This window comes from Benincasa hispida, chromosome 11 (assembly GCF_009727055.1).
Source record: "Benincasa hispida cultivar B227 chromosome 11, ASM972705v1, whole genome shotgun sequence".
Lineage (NCBI taxonomy): Eukaryota > Viridiplantae > Streptophyta > Magnoliopsida > Cucurbitales > Cucurbitaceae > Benincasa > Benincasa hispida.
The window spans coordinates 49,710,120-49,725,778 of record NC_052359.1 but is presented as its reverse complement, the minus strand read 5'-3'; the positions used below and the strand labels follow the sequence as shown (position 1 = coordinate 49,725,778).

Below are 15,659 nucleotides of genomic sequence, written 5' to 3'. Positions count from 1 at the left end.
AATCAACATATATCGCCCAGCTTGAGGGGGAGTGTTGAATATGGAAAATCTCCCTCTACCTTGTACATATGATTTTATTCCCTGTAATTAGGTTTTATTTTTATTCTCTACCTTGTACATATGATTTTATTCCCTGTAATTAGGTTTTNGGTTTTATTTTTATTCTCTACCTTGTACATATGATTTTATTCCCTGTAATTAGGTTTTATTTTTATTCTCTACCTTGTACATATGATTTTATTCCTTGTAATTAGGTTTTATTTTTATTCTTAGCATATGTACATTTTTTTACTGTTATAGGTTTTTCCATACTTAGCTATCATGGTTGTATATATAAGGGGTGCTCCCTCTTGTAAAATTAACACAAGAAATAAAAAGAAAAAGTTATATATTGCAACGGGATCTAATTAAAAAGGACCTAGAAAAATCATTCTACTTGTGCCCCAAGGACCTCATACTCTATAAATAAGAGTTGTGTCTCATTTGTAGGTCACGTTAAGGAAGTTAATAAAATATAGATAAACTTAGAAAGAGTGAGGAAAAGCGAACGAGTATTGAGAGAGTAAAAAATCTTCTCTTGAAAATGTCCATTGTGTACTTCTTAAATAAGAGTTTCTTTCTTCCAAATGATTGTCTGATCTCTTTCAAACATCTCATGCTCTTTGGATGGCCAAATAAAAAAACTTGATTTTCATAGTTTATAAGTAATTCAACAAAACATTTGAGTTAAAGTCAGGGACCTACCATATAAAGAGTTGATAAAGCATGAAATTGATGTCATTTAGACATAGGATCATGAACTCTTTAGACCAAATAAGAACTCAACTCCGCTCCAACTCCAACACCCCCTTGGTACTCAACCAATTTGCTTATCAAGTATTACCACGAAGAAAAAGGAAAGATTCACTACCTCCGAAGTCCGAACCATCTTATAGTTGCAGCCAATCTGATCTGCCTAAAAATTGTTAGCGGTTTAAAGAATAAAGATCACTCACAAAGGACTGAGTTGAGAGGAAACAGTTGATCAAAGACTGAAAGTCAGACATGAATGACAAAGCTTGTTATTGTGTTACGATTGTTAAATATGGAGTTTGATCAAAACATATGATTTTTTTTTAGAAGAGGATTGAACTTTGAATCCTTACCATTAGAGAGTTCGATGATCCAAAAGAAAAGCCGTTGCATTGGATGTTGTCGGATTAAGTATAAACATAGGGTACTTTGTAGAAATATTTGCAAAAAAAAAAAAAAAAAAAAAAAAACAAGTAGGCTGAAAATTATTTGCAAAAATAGGCTAAAATGAGTTAAAAATAAAAATTAAAAAAAAAAAAACTGCCCCATTTTGCAAATAATTTTCAGGCTACTTGTTTTTTCTACCCTATATTTATACTTAATCTATTGTCTGTCAGTACTTTTTAATTAAAAATTGAACTTTAAAAGATAAAAATATTCTTCACATTTTTTCTTGATGTACAAAAATGAACGTCAAAGGTATTTCCACACTTATTTCTTGACGAACTGTAATTGTTTTAGAAGTCTTCTTAATATCATCATACTAATATAGAAAATATTCATGAGTTTATTGTAAAAGTGAAATGGAAAAAAAAAATGTAATTTTGAAGAAACCTGGTCCTTAATTTGGTTAACATGTCAAAAAGCACTATAATTATAAAAGAGAAAAAGCATGTTTTTATTCCTACGTTTGGATCTAGTTTTCATTTGATCTTTTGAGTTTTAAAATGTTATATTTTTAATTATTTAAGTTTTGAATTTGATTTCAATTTAGTCACAAAATTTTAAAATGTTACAATTTTATTCGTGAAGTGTGATTTTTGTTTCAATTAGAACTCTAGATTTTAAGATTCACATTTTTAATCTTGATTTTTCACTAAATACTTATCTTAAATTTTTTGCTGCCTATTAATTAATTTATAATAATTATGAAGTGAAATTTCAATATTAGTTTTAATAGTGATGAAAAAGTAGTGAAACTTAAATAATTGCAATACAATTATTTTAAATTAATTAATGAACATTAACACTAAAGATTGAAGGTGGAAGTATTTAGTGAAAAATCGTCATTAAAAATGTAAATTTTAAAATCAATGGACCAAATTGAAATAAAACTCAAATCTCAAAAGTAAATTTATAATATTTTGAAATTCATGACTAAATTAAAATCAAACTCAAAAAATTAAAAATTAAAAGTGATATTTTGAAATATAGAGATCAAATAAAAACTAGACTCAAAACTGAGTGACTAAAAAAGTATTTTTTTTTTTTTCCTAAGTAATTTCAACCCTTTGTATTACTGATTAAATTAATTTGTTTTTCAAGTATATAGAATACATTATTATTTTCATCAAAATCATGTATGCTTTTTTTTCTCGAGTTATATATATAAAATATCTGGGTAAATTTTAATTATGCTCTAATATTTTTAAAAGTTTTATTTTACAACGAAGACAAACATAAATGCTCTCTGAACCGAAGTATGAATTGTTTGCCACATCATAACCATTTTCAAATGATGTGAGGTTCTCGACATTAAATATTTATATATTTATATGAGCAAATGAAATAGTATACATCTGAACCAAAAATTTGTCTTAACATTGTGATACATGTAGCTTTAAGTGTAAGTTTCAATTATGTCCCCAACCTTTAAGGTGGATTTTAATTTATTTCTTCTTGTTTCAAAAGTACCGTTATAACTTGTAACTTCTAAAATTGTTTAAAGATAATTGCTTGTTACTTATATAATTATTTACAAATCACCATCAAATTATAATATGCTCTAAAGTATAAGAGTATTTCGTATTATTAAACTTTTTCTCCGTATATATTTACCATTTCTAAATGACCTGAAATTTCAAAATAAAGTAATATTATATCATACAGTCTCAACTATTTGCCATTGATAAAAAAGTAATAATAATAATAATAATAATATTATTATTATTAAATCTACCCTATGGCCTATGCTTGGTTCATCTCAATTATTGTTTTGTCCGTGGTAAAATTAACAATACCTTTGGTTAGTTAAGTTCCTAATGATTTTCCTTTTTTTTTTTTTTTTGCTGGCCAATTATTTGAACCTCCTCAATTTGGTTTTAAAAAAAAATACGCACCAAAAAAGAACGTAGTATATTAGGAGTAAATATTGTTGTTAATAATATTTAAAATAAAGAATGCAGGATCCAAACGATTTTACGTCTTGAACTACGTTTAAGTCTCTAATTCACGAGGTTTCAATTCATGGGATAAAATTTTGAATCGCATCTCTAATCAAATAAGATAAAGCCAACCCTTTGATTGATGTGTCAGGTGTCACGATCATATTTATCTGAGGCATGTTGCCCGAGGCCGCATGTTCTCATCCTATATTTCCTTTTGCTAGGTAATTTACTTTTTATGTACTTTTCTTAGTAGGTGACCGCTCGTCCATTTCTATATGCAAGGGTGGTGGATGTGTTTTTGTTCAAAATGCATTATATAGAGGTAAGACTAATCATCATATCCTCATATCCGTGAGTTGTATGCTATAAAGCTATGTTGTTGTTTATTGCTTTCTAGCTGTACGACTAATTTTTATTGCTTAATCATGCTTTCAAACGTTTGCGAAAACCTTCTTCTCTAAACTCGTTTTCTAAAACCTTTTCTCAAGAACGAAGGTGGAGGTTGTGAGTGTTGAGATTGGTGTCCTAAATCTCTTGTATTCCCGTAATTTGTAAACATTGTATAAATAAATTGTTATTAATAAAATAATTGTTATTTTATGAGCATACACTCAATCCAATAAACTATTATCCTAGGTTATTTTATGTAATTTTAAAAAGTATGTAGAGACATACAGGTGAATCTTGTTTAAATAATAACCTAAACGGTCTATAGTAGATGAATAAGGTTGGTACCTTATATATACTAGTAACACTACGGATACGGGCCGATTTGTAAATGTTAAGTGTTGTAAAGTGCTACAAATGATTAGATCCTGATCATTCATGTGGAGACATATGAGCAGGGTATCCTATACAAAAAAAGTTTGTATAAAACCAGGCCACGAAATAGTTAGTCTCATTATATAACACTATTAATCATATAAACTTACATTTCACCGGGATGACTATTGGTGACATGACCTTAATCCTAAGTGAGTTGTGAACTCCTAGTCATGAAGTCAGTCTTTTGATTTGTATGGATGAGAGTGGCCAGATTGCAAACTCAATATGTGTAACGATTCAAATTTCTAGTATATTTCTAGGACGCTACTTTATGCATGCAAAGGCTTGACAATACATTTTCTCAAAGAATAATTAGATAAAAGAGATAAAAAAATTTATTTAATTAAATAATGCTCAACTAAGCAAAGAAGATAAAACCTAAAAAAAAAATACCGTTCGGGGTACCCCTAACCATTCTTTAAAATAAATAACAGTTAAATAAATCAATAAATATAATCAAGGAATGTTTCTTTAAGACTTTAAAATGTCTGACTTTGTTTCTTTAAGACTTTAAAATGTCTGACTCCTAAATCAGACACTAGTACATAAAACCTAAATGCGGAAGCAATAATCTGTCCAAATGGCCAAGTCATGGATCTCTCTTGTCATGCACCAGTCTATCTTTACCCTTACCTGAAAAACATGAAAGGAAAATGATGAGTATAAAAGTATACTCAGTAAACGACCCACTACTGGGCCCACTCAGTGACCTGTTAGCCTTTCTATTGAGACAAAAGTGCACAAGGGCATCATAGGCGTAGGCATAGGCATAAGGAGCGAACCCGAAGACACGCTTTCATAAGAAGTAACCCCGAAGGGCACAAACATAAACATAAGTGGTGGTCCCAAGGGGACACCGTACATAAGCATAAGGTGTGGGCTTGAAGACTCACATCATGCGATGTGCATAGCCCAATAGAAGTGCCAACAATCACTGCAATCTCATAAAGTATAAGCATACATCGAGGTCTTAAATCATGCTAAGATCACATAACAGTTCACAATTCATCCATACGTCAAACACTAATACAACACATAACATCAACATTCCACTACATAGGCGTAAGTTACAAAAATTTTCAACTGACCAATACGCATATCAAAATATCGTTTAACGCATGAAGCTAAACGATCGTTTAGCTTTTCCTTCATATCGTCTAACGCATGAAACTAAACGATCGTTTAGCTACTGAAGCTTAACGACGATATGAACAGAGGCCGATCATCTGGAATCTGCAACTCGGCCCCTTCGCTTGTTTCTTCAAATTACAGCTTAATTTCAACTCTAATGACTCCAAATAAATTAAAAATTAAAGCTCATCAAACAAGAGCCAATTACAAATTTAAATGGGAAATCAAAGAGAAATTAAAGGCCAAAACTCAAAAAACCATATCATTACAGCAATTTCATATTTTCACACCAAAAATCCACCAAACCAGAATTAATCCGAATTGAATGCTTATAAGATGCTCTGATACCAATTGTTGGATCGACACCATCACGCAGCGGAAGAAATCAAAATCCATAAACATTCTAATTCATTAATTTTGGTTGAAAGGAAACATGCTAAAACAGAATATAATGGGTTTCAAGAACATACCTTGGTCGAACCATCGAAATCTCCATTTTCTAGCTGTAAAATCCTCCAAATCCTTGTCTAGACCACCACAAGCTCTTCCCAACTATCTTCTTGGTGTTCTAGATTGAGTTGTAGGACTCAAAATAAGCTGGAATCAAAGGGAATATGGAGAAAGCTCAATGAACCAACCCATTGAAGAACACCTTCTTCATCCAATTTTTTCAGCAAAAATTCATTTGGTCATCATCCATTCTTCACCCCAATCTATTCAATATATTGCAGACTATCATGCAAAGAGATGTGTTGCATGGGATGCAGCTCATGCTTGGAGTAAACCAAGGAAGAGGTGGTGGGTTCCTTGTAAGCTAGTTGAAGATAAACTTTTAAAAACTCATTTTCAAGTTGTGTAATTTTTCAATTTCCAAAAATCCAAAATTGATTTTAAAATCATATTTTATTTCTAAAATCAAACTTTATTAATTTTACAAATTAATTTCGTACATTAATTTTCTAATAAAATTAATAAATAATTATTTAAACAATTTAAATAATTCTAAGTAATTTAATATCCAATATTAAATTAATTTTTATACAAATTCATTTCATATATTTAAATCATATTTAAATATATTTTTTTTATTCTATTTGATTCTAATTTGAACGTTTCAAATTAACTTATCACGCTACTCTAGAGCTAATCCATTTTCGAGCTAGTAGGGGGACCTCATGTACCTACAGATCATAGGCTCCAACTATCCGAGATTAATTAGCTAAACTCATTAGACCGATCTAACCTCCATTAGTTAATTAATGGGTCACTCCACTAAAGTCCATAGTTGAACTCCCTTCACTGTAGATATATTATGTCCACCTGATATAACCATGATTAGTAAGTTAACCATTCACAGGTTATTCGCAATAACGGTTGGGTCAAATCTCTGTTTTACCCCCGAAATTACCTCTTGTTCCTTAAGTCCCCACTGATCCCCTAATGAACAATTTTTTTGTGATCCAATCACAAAACCAAGTCCCTCTCATGCCAAATGAGAGGACAAGATCCCTTGTTCAAGCTCTAGAATCAACACTTAAAAGAACAACCTCTCTACCAAGTCCCTCTTACACCCTATGTCTCCAACTATCTATCCAGTCTTACCCCTGAAATGGCAGTCATATTGAGCCGGCGTTGTTGAGCCAACTCTCACCACTGGCTCAGAAGTTAGAGCAATCCTGGTCTCTCTTGTGTCAACTACGCTGGCCAAGATACTCTAGACACCTTGGTTAAACAACTTCTTGGCCTTTATCGCTAAAATCACCTTGGGTAATACTATCGTCCTGACTCCCTTGAACTTAAAACTGGCTGGGGGGTTAAAAATCACCTCCTTACGAGAACAGTCTATGCTAACATGGTTGGCAGCCAACCAATCCATGTGCAGAATTACATCAAAGTCACGCATGTCTAACGCTATTAGAGTCACATCAAGGGTGCGATTCGCTATTGCTGTTGTCGGTACCCTGATGCGAACCCGGGGGCTGACCCCCTGCACTTCCGGAACCACTACTAGGGCATTGGTCTGTCATATGCCCTGCCTGCTTACATCTGAAACAAGTCCCCATGCCAATCAGACAGCGTCCCCAATGACGCTTCCCACACGACTTGCACATCGGTCTTTCCCTCCAAACTTCTCTTAAAGCAGTAGCTTGTCGTTGGGCGTGCCCTACCGACCTGTTTGTACTCTGAACCTTCTGCGGAGGTCCCGGAGCTTTCTGCTCAGCTTTCCTCTTCTAGCTAGGGGCTGGTTCCTCCATCAAGGACTTCAGGAACTCTATCCCTGAAGGACAGCCCACGCGTGCTACCGCTCGAAAAGCTGCACAGTACCTCTCGTAAACCGCTCCTTGAACTGGTCCATGTGGCTTGGCCTCCACTGGCTTCTATCATTCTCTCAATTGAGCGCCACCAGCGCTTAGAATTGTCCATGAGAACAAAAGCAGCACACTGCAGCTTCTGCTCCTCTTGACACCTCATGTACTGAAAAATCCCCTCCACAGTGGACAACCACAGCTCTGCATTTGTGGGGTCTTTTAGGGACTTGTTAAACGTCGAAGGATCATACTTCTTGAAGTTTCGTAGGTATCCGACCTCCAAAGAAGGGTCTGCCACAGTCCGATTCGTGTCCCTATCTTGATTCTCAACTGGTGGCAACGAGATCACGAGGATGGCGCCTGTTGCAACTATGCGTGCTGAGCTATCTGCTCGGCCACCATATCCCTTAGCTGTCCTACCACGGCCTGTGTGACGACATTTCCAATAGTTACAGCCATGGTCGTATACTCTACTGGAATTTCTAAGGATGAGGCCCTAGCAGGGCACAGTCGAAGCTCGAGGCCCGCTTCTTGGTCTAACCTTCTGCCAAGTTGACCTAGAAAGGTCACGAGGTGGCGAGTCCCGCACCTCTTGGCTCTACACCTCAGGTTCTTGCATGTCAGGGTCCCGCTCCCCAACTACTTTCTTACCTCGACTGCCCCTTCCTCTAGTTCATGGTGTCATACCTGATAACAACATGTAACGCTTTAATAAACATTAGCAGGTTAAACCATAAAACAACTGCACAACAGGTAAAATTTCATACACATTTCCCTAAAGAACTTTAAACGACACACCTGGCGATGACAAAAGATCCATCTGTGGCCATAAGGAACAGGTTGGACTCACGATGTAAGTCAGTCTATAGAACCTAAAACTTAGGCTCTGATACCAACTGTAACGACCCAAATTTCTAGTATGTTTCTAGGATGCTACTTTATGCATGTATAGGCCCAAATTTCTAGAATATCCATTTCTAGGACCCAAATTTGAGAAAATGTATTGCCACGCCTATACATGCATAAAGTAGCATCCTAGAAACATACTAGAAATTTGGGTCGTTAAAGTTGGTATCAGAGCCTATGTTTTAGATTCTCTAGACTAACTTACATTGTGAGTCCAACCTGTTCCTTATGACCACAAATGGATCTTTCTTCATCGCCAGGTATGTCGTTTTGTTCTTTAGGGAAATGTGTATGAAATCTTGCTTGTTGTGCAGTCGTTTGATGGTTTACCCTGCTCGTGTCTATTAAAGCGTTACGTATTGTTATCAGGTATGGCACCACGAACTAGAGAAAGGGGCAGTCGAGGTAAGAAAGTAGTTGGGGAGTGGGACCCTGACATGCAAGAACCTGAAGCAGAGCCAAAAGGTGCGGGACTCGCTACCTCGTGACCCTTCTAGGTCAACTTGGCAGAAGGTTAGACCAAGAAGCGGGCCTCGAGCTTCGACTGTGCCCCCGCCAGGGCCGTCATCCTCAGAAATTCCAGTAGAGTGTATGGCCATGGCTGCAGCTATTAGTCATCACATAGGTCGTGGTAGGACAACTAAGGGATATGGTGGCCGAGCAGATAGCTCAGCACACACAGTCACAACAGGCGCCATCCTCGTTGGTCCCGTTACCACCAGTTCAGAATCAAGATAGGGCCACAAATCGGACTGTGGCAGGCCCTTCTTTGGAGGTCGGATACCTATGGGACTTCAAGAAGTATGATCCCCCGACGTTTAACGGGTCCTTGAAAGACCCCACAACACAGAGTTGTGGTTGTCCACTGTAGAGGGGATTTTTCAGTACATGAGGTGTCCAGAGGAGTAGAAGTTACAGTATGCCACTTTTGTTCTCATCGATAATTCCAAGCGTTGGTGGCGCTCAGCTGAGAGAATGATAGAAGCCAGTGGAGGCCAAACCACGTGGGACCAGTTCAAGGAGCGGTTTACGAGGAGTACTTCTCTACTCACGTGAGGTACAACAAGCAAGCTGAGTTCATGAATCTAAAGTAGGGGATCATAACAGTAGAGGAGTATGAGAAGGAGTTTGACAGGTTGTCTTGCTTTGCCTCTGATCTGGTGTCTACTAAAGCAAAGAGGGCCGAGAGATTTATATAAGGTTGTCTTTCTTATGCAAGCTCTAGAGCCTCCCACCTACGTCGTAGCTTTCCGAGCAGCAGCACGCGTGGGTTGTCCTTCAGGGATAGAGTTCCTAAAGTTCTTGATGGAGGAACCAGCCCCCGGCCAGAAAAGGAAAGTTGAGCAAAAAGCTCCAGGACCTCCACAAAAGGTTCAGAGTACAAATAGGTCGGTAGGGCACGCCCAACGACAAGCTACTGCTTCAGAAGGAGTTTAGAGGGAAAGATCGGTGTGCAAGTCATGCGAGAAGTGTCATTGGGGACACTATTTGATTGGCACGGGGACTTGTTTAAGATGTAAGCAGACAGGGCATACGACAGATCAATGCCCTAGTAGTGGTTCCAAAAGTGCAGGGGGTCCGCCGCCGAGTTCGCATTAGAGTAGTTTAAACCGATAACAGCAGTAGGGTCGGGTCTATGCCACCAGTCATCGGGAAGCTAAGCATTCGGAAACAATAGTGACAGGTACACTCCCAATCTTGGGGCACTATGCCTTGGCATTGTTTGGCTTTGGCTCGTCTCACTCTTTCATTTCATCGTTGTTCGTAAAGCATGCTATGTTAGCTTTAGAACCATTGGGTTATATTTTATCGATATCTACACTATCAGGGGAAATTATGATAGCAAGTGAAAAGATAAAAGCGTGTCAGTTAGAAATAGTGAATCGCACCCTTGATATGACTCTAATAGTGTTAGACATGCGTGACTTTGATGTAATTCTAGGTATGGATTGATTGGCTGCTAGTCATGCTAGCATAGACTGTTCTCGTAAGGAGGTGATTTTTAACCCCCCCCCTAGGGAAGCCAGTTTTAAATTCAAGGGGGCTGGGATGGTAGTTTTCCCAAGGTGATTTCAGCGGTAAAGGCTAAGAGGTTGATTAACCAAGGTGTCTGGAGTATCTTGGCTAGCATAGTTGACACAAGAGAAACCGAGATTGCTCTAACCTCTAAGCCAATTGTGAGAGATTATCCCGATGTGTTTCTGGAAGAACTTCCAGGGTTGCCTCCACCAAGGGAGATTTATTTTGTGATCGAACTGGAGCCGAGCACTATTCCCATATCCAAAGCTCCGTATAGAATGGCTCCGGTAGAATTGAAAGAGTTGAAGGTCCAGTTGCAGGAACTGCCTGATAAATGGTTCATACGACCCAATGTTTCTCCGTGGGATGCACCAGTGTTGTTTGTGAAGAAAAATGATGTATCGTTACGTTTATGCATAGGCTACAAGGAGTTGAATAAGGTGACCATCAAGAACAAGTACCCGCTTCCTAAGATTGATGACCTGTTTGACCAGCTACAGGGTGCTACTGTATTTTCCAAGATTGACCTACGATCAGGTTACCATCAACTAAGGATCAGGGACAGCGATATCCCAAAGACTATGTTTCGATCCAGATACAGGCATTTCAAGTTCATTGTAATGTCTTTTGGTTTGACCAATGCCCCAGCGGTATTCATGGATTTGATGAATAGGGTGTTCAGGGATTTCCTGGACACCTTTGTAATTGTTTTCATTGATGACATCTTGGTCTACTCCAAGACAGAGGCGGAACACGAGGAACATCTTCGAAAAGTCCTAAGAACACAGAGGGAAAACAAACTGTATGCAAAGTTTTCTAAGTGCGAGTTCTGGCTACGAAAGGTGTCCTTTCTTGGGCACGTGGTGTCAAAGGACGGGGTTTCAGTGGATCCAGCTAAGATTGAGTCTGTTACCAATTGGCCTCGCCCTACAACGGTCAGCAAGGTGCACAGTTTCCTGGGATTGGCTGCGTACTATCATAGGTTTGTAGAGAATTTCTCTAACACGGCCACGTCGTTGACTCGGCTAACACCAGGAATGGAGCTTCGTTTGTTTGGAGCAAAGCTTGTGAGGATAGTAGGACCTCAAGCAGAGGTTGGTTTCAGCACCGGTTCTCACGGTACCAGATGGCTCCGTGAATTTTGTGATCTACAGTGATGCTTCTAAGAAGGTTTTGGGTTGTGTGCTTATGCAACAAGGTAGAGTGGTTGCCTATGCCTCCCACCAGTTGAAATCATGAGCGAAACTATCCTACTCACGACTTGGAACTAGCAGTTGTGGTGTTTCCCCTGAAGATCTGGAGGCACTACTTGTATGGGGAAAAGATCCAGGTTTTCACTGACCACAAGAGTGAAATACTTCTTCACCCAAAAAGAGTTAAACATGAGGCAACGCAAGTGGCTTAAGTTAGTAAAGGATTACAACTGCGAGATCCTCTACCACCCAGGTAAGGTGAATGTGGTAGCTAATGCCCTCAGTTGAAAGACCGCTCATTCGGTCGCCTTGATCACTAAGCAGGTTCAGTTGTGTAAGGATCTGGAGCGAGCAGAGATTGTGGTGACAGTGGGGGAAGTCACTTCGCATCTAGCTCAGTTGACAGTGCAACCAACCTTGAGGCAAAGGATTATTGTTGCACAGTAGGGTGATCCGGACTTGATTCAGAAATGTCATCAGGTAGGGTCAGGCCAGGCCAGTGAATTTTCTGTGTTGGTGGACTAGGGCCTTCTATATCAGGGACGGTTATGCACTCCAGTAGATGATGGCCTGAAGGGGAAATTATTGGCAGAAGCTCACAACTCTGCATTCTCGATGCACCCAGGTAGTACCAAGATGTGAAGCAGTATTACTGGTGGCCCAATATGTAAAGAGAGATAGCTAATTATGTCAGCAGATGTTTAGTCTATCAACAGGTGAAGACCCCGAGCCAGAAGATAGCAAGCTTGCTACGGCCACTGGATGTACCAGAATGGAAGTGGGAGAGCATGTCCATGGATTTCATTATGGGTTTGCCTAGAAGAGCGAAAGGTTTCTCAGTGATTTGGGTTGTGATAGACAACTCACCAAGGTGGCGCATTTTATTCCAGGAAAGCCGACGTACGCGGCGAGTAAGTGGGCTCAGCTATATATGAAGGAGATAGTAAGATTGCATGGTGTGCCGGTGTCAATTGTGTCCAATAGGGACCCTCATTTCACCTCCAATTTTTGGAAAAGCCTCCAGGCAGCCTTAGGGACGCGGTTAAACTTCAATACGACCTTCCATCCCCAGACGGATGGGAAAATATAACACTTGAATCAGACGTTAGAGGATATGTTGCGCGCTTGTGCGTTGGAGTTCTCAGGGAGTTGGGATTCCCACTTGCATTTGGCAGAGTTTGCTTATAATAATAGCTATCAGGCAACCATTAGCATGTCGCCATTTGAAGCTCTTTACAGTAGAGGTTGCAGGTCTCCTGTTTGCTAGGGTGAGATTGGGGAGAGGAAACTGGTGGGAACTAAGTTAGTAGAGTTGACAAATGAAGCCATGCAGAAGATCAGGGCTCGAATGCTAGCAACGCGAAGTAGACAGAAAAGTTACGTTGATGTTAGGCATAAAGATCTTGAGTTCGAGGCAGGTGACAAAGTGTTCATGAAAGTGGTGCCAATGAAGGGTGTCCTCAGATTCGAAAAGAAGGCTAAGCTAAGTCCGCGTTTTGTAGGCCATTCAAGATCTTGGAGCGAGTCGGCCCTATGGCTTACCGTTTGGCCTTGCCACCGTCTCTCTCCGCGGTCCATAATTCTTTCATGTCTCCATGCTGAGGAAGTATTTAACGGATCCGTCTCATGTGGTGGACTTTGAGCCCTTGCAGCGAATGAAAATTATTTATGAGGAGAAGCCTGCGCAAATTGTGGCCAGGGAGTTGAAAGTTTTGCACAGCAGGGAGGTGCCAATGATGAAGGTTCTGTGGCAGAATTATCAGTTTGAGGAAGCAACTTGGAGCGAGAGGACGAGATGAAAACACTACATTCAGAGCTCTTCCAGGATTAGAACTTTCGAGGACGAAAGTTTATTAAAGGGGGAAGAGTGTGATGCCCTCAAAGATCTTGAGTTCGAGGCAGGTGACAAAGTGTTCCTGAAAGTGGTGCCAATGAAGGGTGTCCTAAGATTCAGAAAGAAGGGTAAACTAAGTCTGCGTTTTGTAGGGCCATTCGAGATCTTAGAGTGAGTTAGCCCTGTGGCTTACCGTTTAGCTCTGCCACGTCTCTCTCCGCGGTCCATAATGTTTTTCATGTCTCCATGCTGAGGAAGTATTTAACGAACCCGTCTCATGTGGTGGACTTTGAGCCCTTGCAACTGAATGGAAACTTAAATTACGAAGAGAAGCCTGTGCAAATTGTGGCCAGGGAGGTGAAAGTTTTGCGCAACAGGGAGGTGCCACTAGTGAAGGTTCTGTGGCAGAATCATCAGTTTGAGGAAGCAACTTGGGAGCGAGAGGACGAGATGAGAACACTGCATCCAAGCTCTTCCAGGATTAGAACTTTCGAGGACGAAAGTTTATTAAGGGGGAAAGAGTGTGACGCCCTAAAGATCGTAAGGTAAAATCCGTCTTGTTCCTTTTTATTTTTGGTTTGAAAATATATGATAAGTGGTTAAGGCATTTTGGAATATATATATATATATATATATATATATATATTAAAATAAATATTATTATGTATATTCTTTAAGGAAAAGTGAGGAGTTAAGGTTTAATAGGGTACAATTGGTTATAAAAAGTGGAGTTAATGAGCCCTCGGTTTGCGTTGTTAGAGAAAAGAAGAAAATAAAATTTTCTTTTTTCTCTCCTTTTTCTTCCTTCCAGCCCCTTCGCGAAACCTTTTTCTTCCCCAACTCATTTTTCTACCAGCCGCTTATGGTTTGACAGGTCACCGGCTGTCTGATCGTCGCTGCCTCCTCACGCCTCAGCTGCGCCGATCGCGCCTCAATTCTCCGCCAGCTGCATCGCTCGACCTCAGTTCCCCGCCAGACGCATCGCTCGACCGCTGTTCTCCGCTAGCCGCACCGCTCGACCCCTGCTCTCCACCAGCCGCGTCGCGCATCGACGCTTTCCACCAGTCGAGTTTCTTCGGTTTTCCATTCCCGTTCTTGTCGTCCGCCAGTCGTCGACCTCTTCTATTTTTCCAGGAACTTGGTTTTTTTTTTTGTGAGATTTAAGTTTTTGGTTTTTAGTTGATGGGTTTTGAATACCTATCGATTTTGGTCTGATTTAAGTTTACGCAGGATGCATTGTTGCTTAATTCGGGGTTTCAGGATATTTTTCGATACTGTTCAGCAGCATCAGAGTTCGCTTTGGGCGCCTTTTGGTAAGCTATAATGGTTGTTCTAATTAAATCTTGTTTTCTCTAGTTGGTTTGGTGAATATTTATGTTAATTGGAATTTAGGATTGAGTTTTGGAACCTTTCAGTTTGGCTTATGACTGGTTTGGATTCCGTACTTGGAGCTCAGGTGTAGTTCTGGCTAAGTCGACATTTTGGGTAAGTGGTTTGGGGACTTTTGGTGCATTTTGGGTGAGTTAGGTTGTGTTTATAAGAATTGACATTAAATTGGTTTATTCTAGGGCGATTCAAGCATTTGACTCAAGTCAAAGAGGGATTTGATTGATGGTTGGAGTTTGGTTTGCTAATTGTTCGACATAAATTCGAGATAAGTGGTTTACTACCGATTTTCCCTCAATCCCAAGCATGTATTACGTATTGGTTCCTTAGTTGGAATAAAATATTTGGATATGTCTGCTGGTCAGATAAAAATTTTGAAAACTTAGACTTATGTCACCGTATGTCAATGTTGTATGTCGTTGCAAAGTTTGATGGGTGGATAAATTGTGAACTGTTGGATGATCTTGGCATGATTTATGACCTTGTTTGCATGCTTATGTCTGTTTGAGATTCCAGTGACTGTTAGTATTGTCATTGAGCTATGCACATCGCATGTTGTGAGCCTTCGGGCCACACCCTATACTTATGTACGGTGTCCTTTTGGGATCACCACTTATGTTTATGTTTGTGACCTTTGGGGTCACTACTTATGAAAGCGTGCCTTCGAGTTCGCCCCTTATGCCTATACCTATGCCTACGCCTATGATGTCCTTGTGCACTTCGGTCCAATGGAAAGACTAACAGATCACTGAGTGGGTCCAGTAGTAGGTCACTTACTGAGTATACTTTTATACTCATCCTTTTCTTTTCATGTTTTTCAGGTAAGGGTAACGATAGACCGGCGCATGACAAGAGAGATCCATGACCTGGCCATTTG

At 39.3% G+C, this 15,659-nt stretch overlaps 1 protein-coding gene across 4 annotated transcripts in view; it reads right to left on the bottom strand.

Moving 5' to 3' along the window:
* Positions 1-4,394: 4,394 nt before the first annotated feature.
* LOC120090245 overlaps positions 4,395-15,659 on the bottom strand; it is a 28,702-nt gene continuing 17,437 nt past the window's right edge. Inside the window, exons 24-25 of one of the 4 annotated variants that reach the window (XR_005485475.1) lie at positions 5,606-5,732; positions 4,396-4,637 (exon numbers count right to left, since the gene is read on the bottom strand). Coding sequence is in view for 1 of the 4 variants with exons in the window: in XM_039047802.1 (XP_038903730.1) it covers positions 4,557-4,637 (81 nt within the window). In the remaining 3 variants the exon portion in view is untranslated. Of the gene's footprint in view, positions 4,638-5,605; positions 5,733-15,659 lie in introns of those variants that run through there. The other 3 variants (XM_039047802.1, XM_039047800.1, XM_039047801.1) reach the window with 3 other exon arrangements.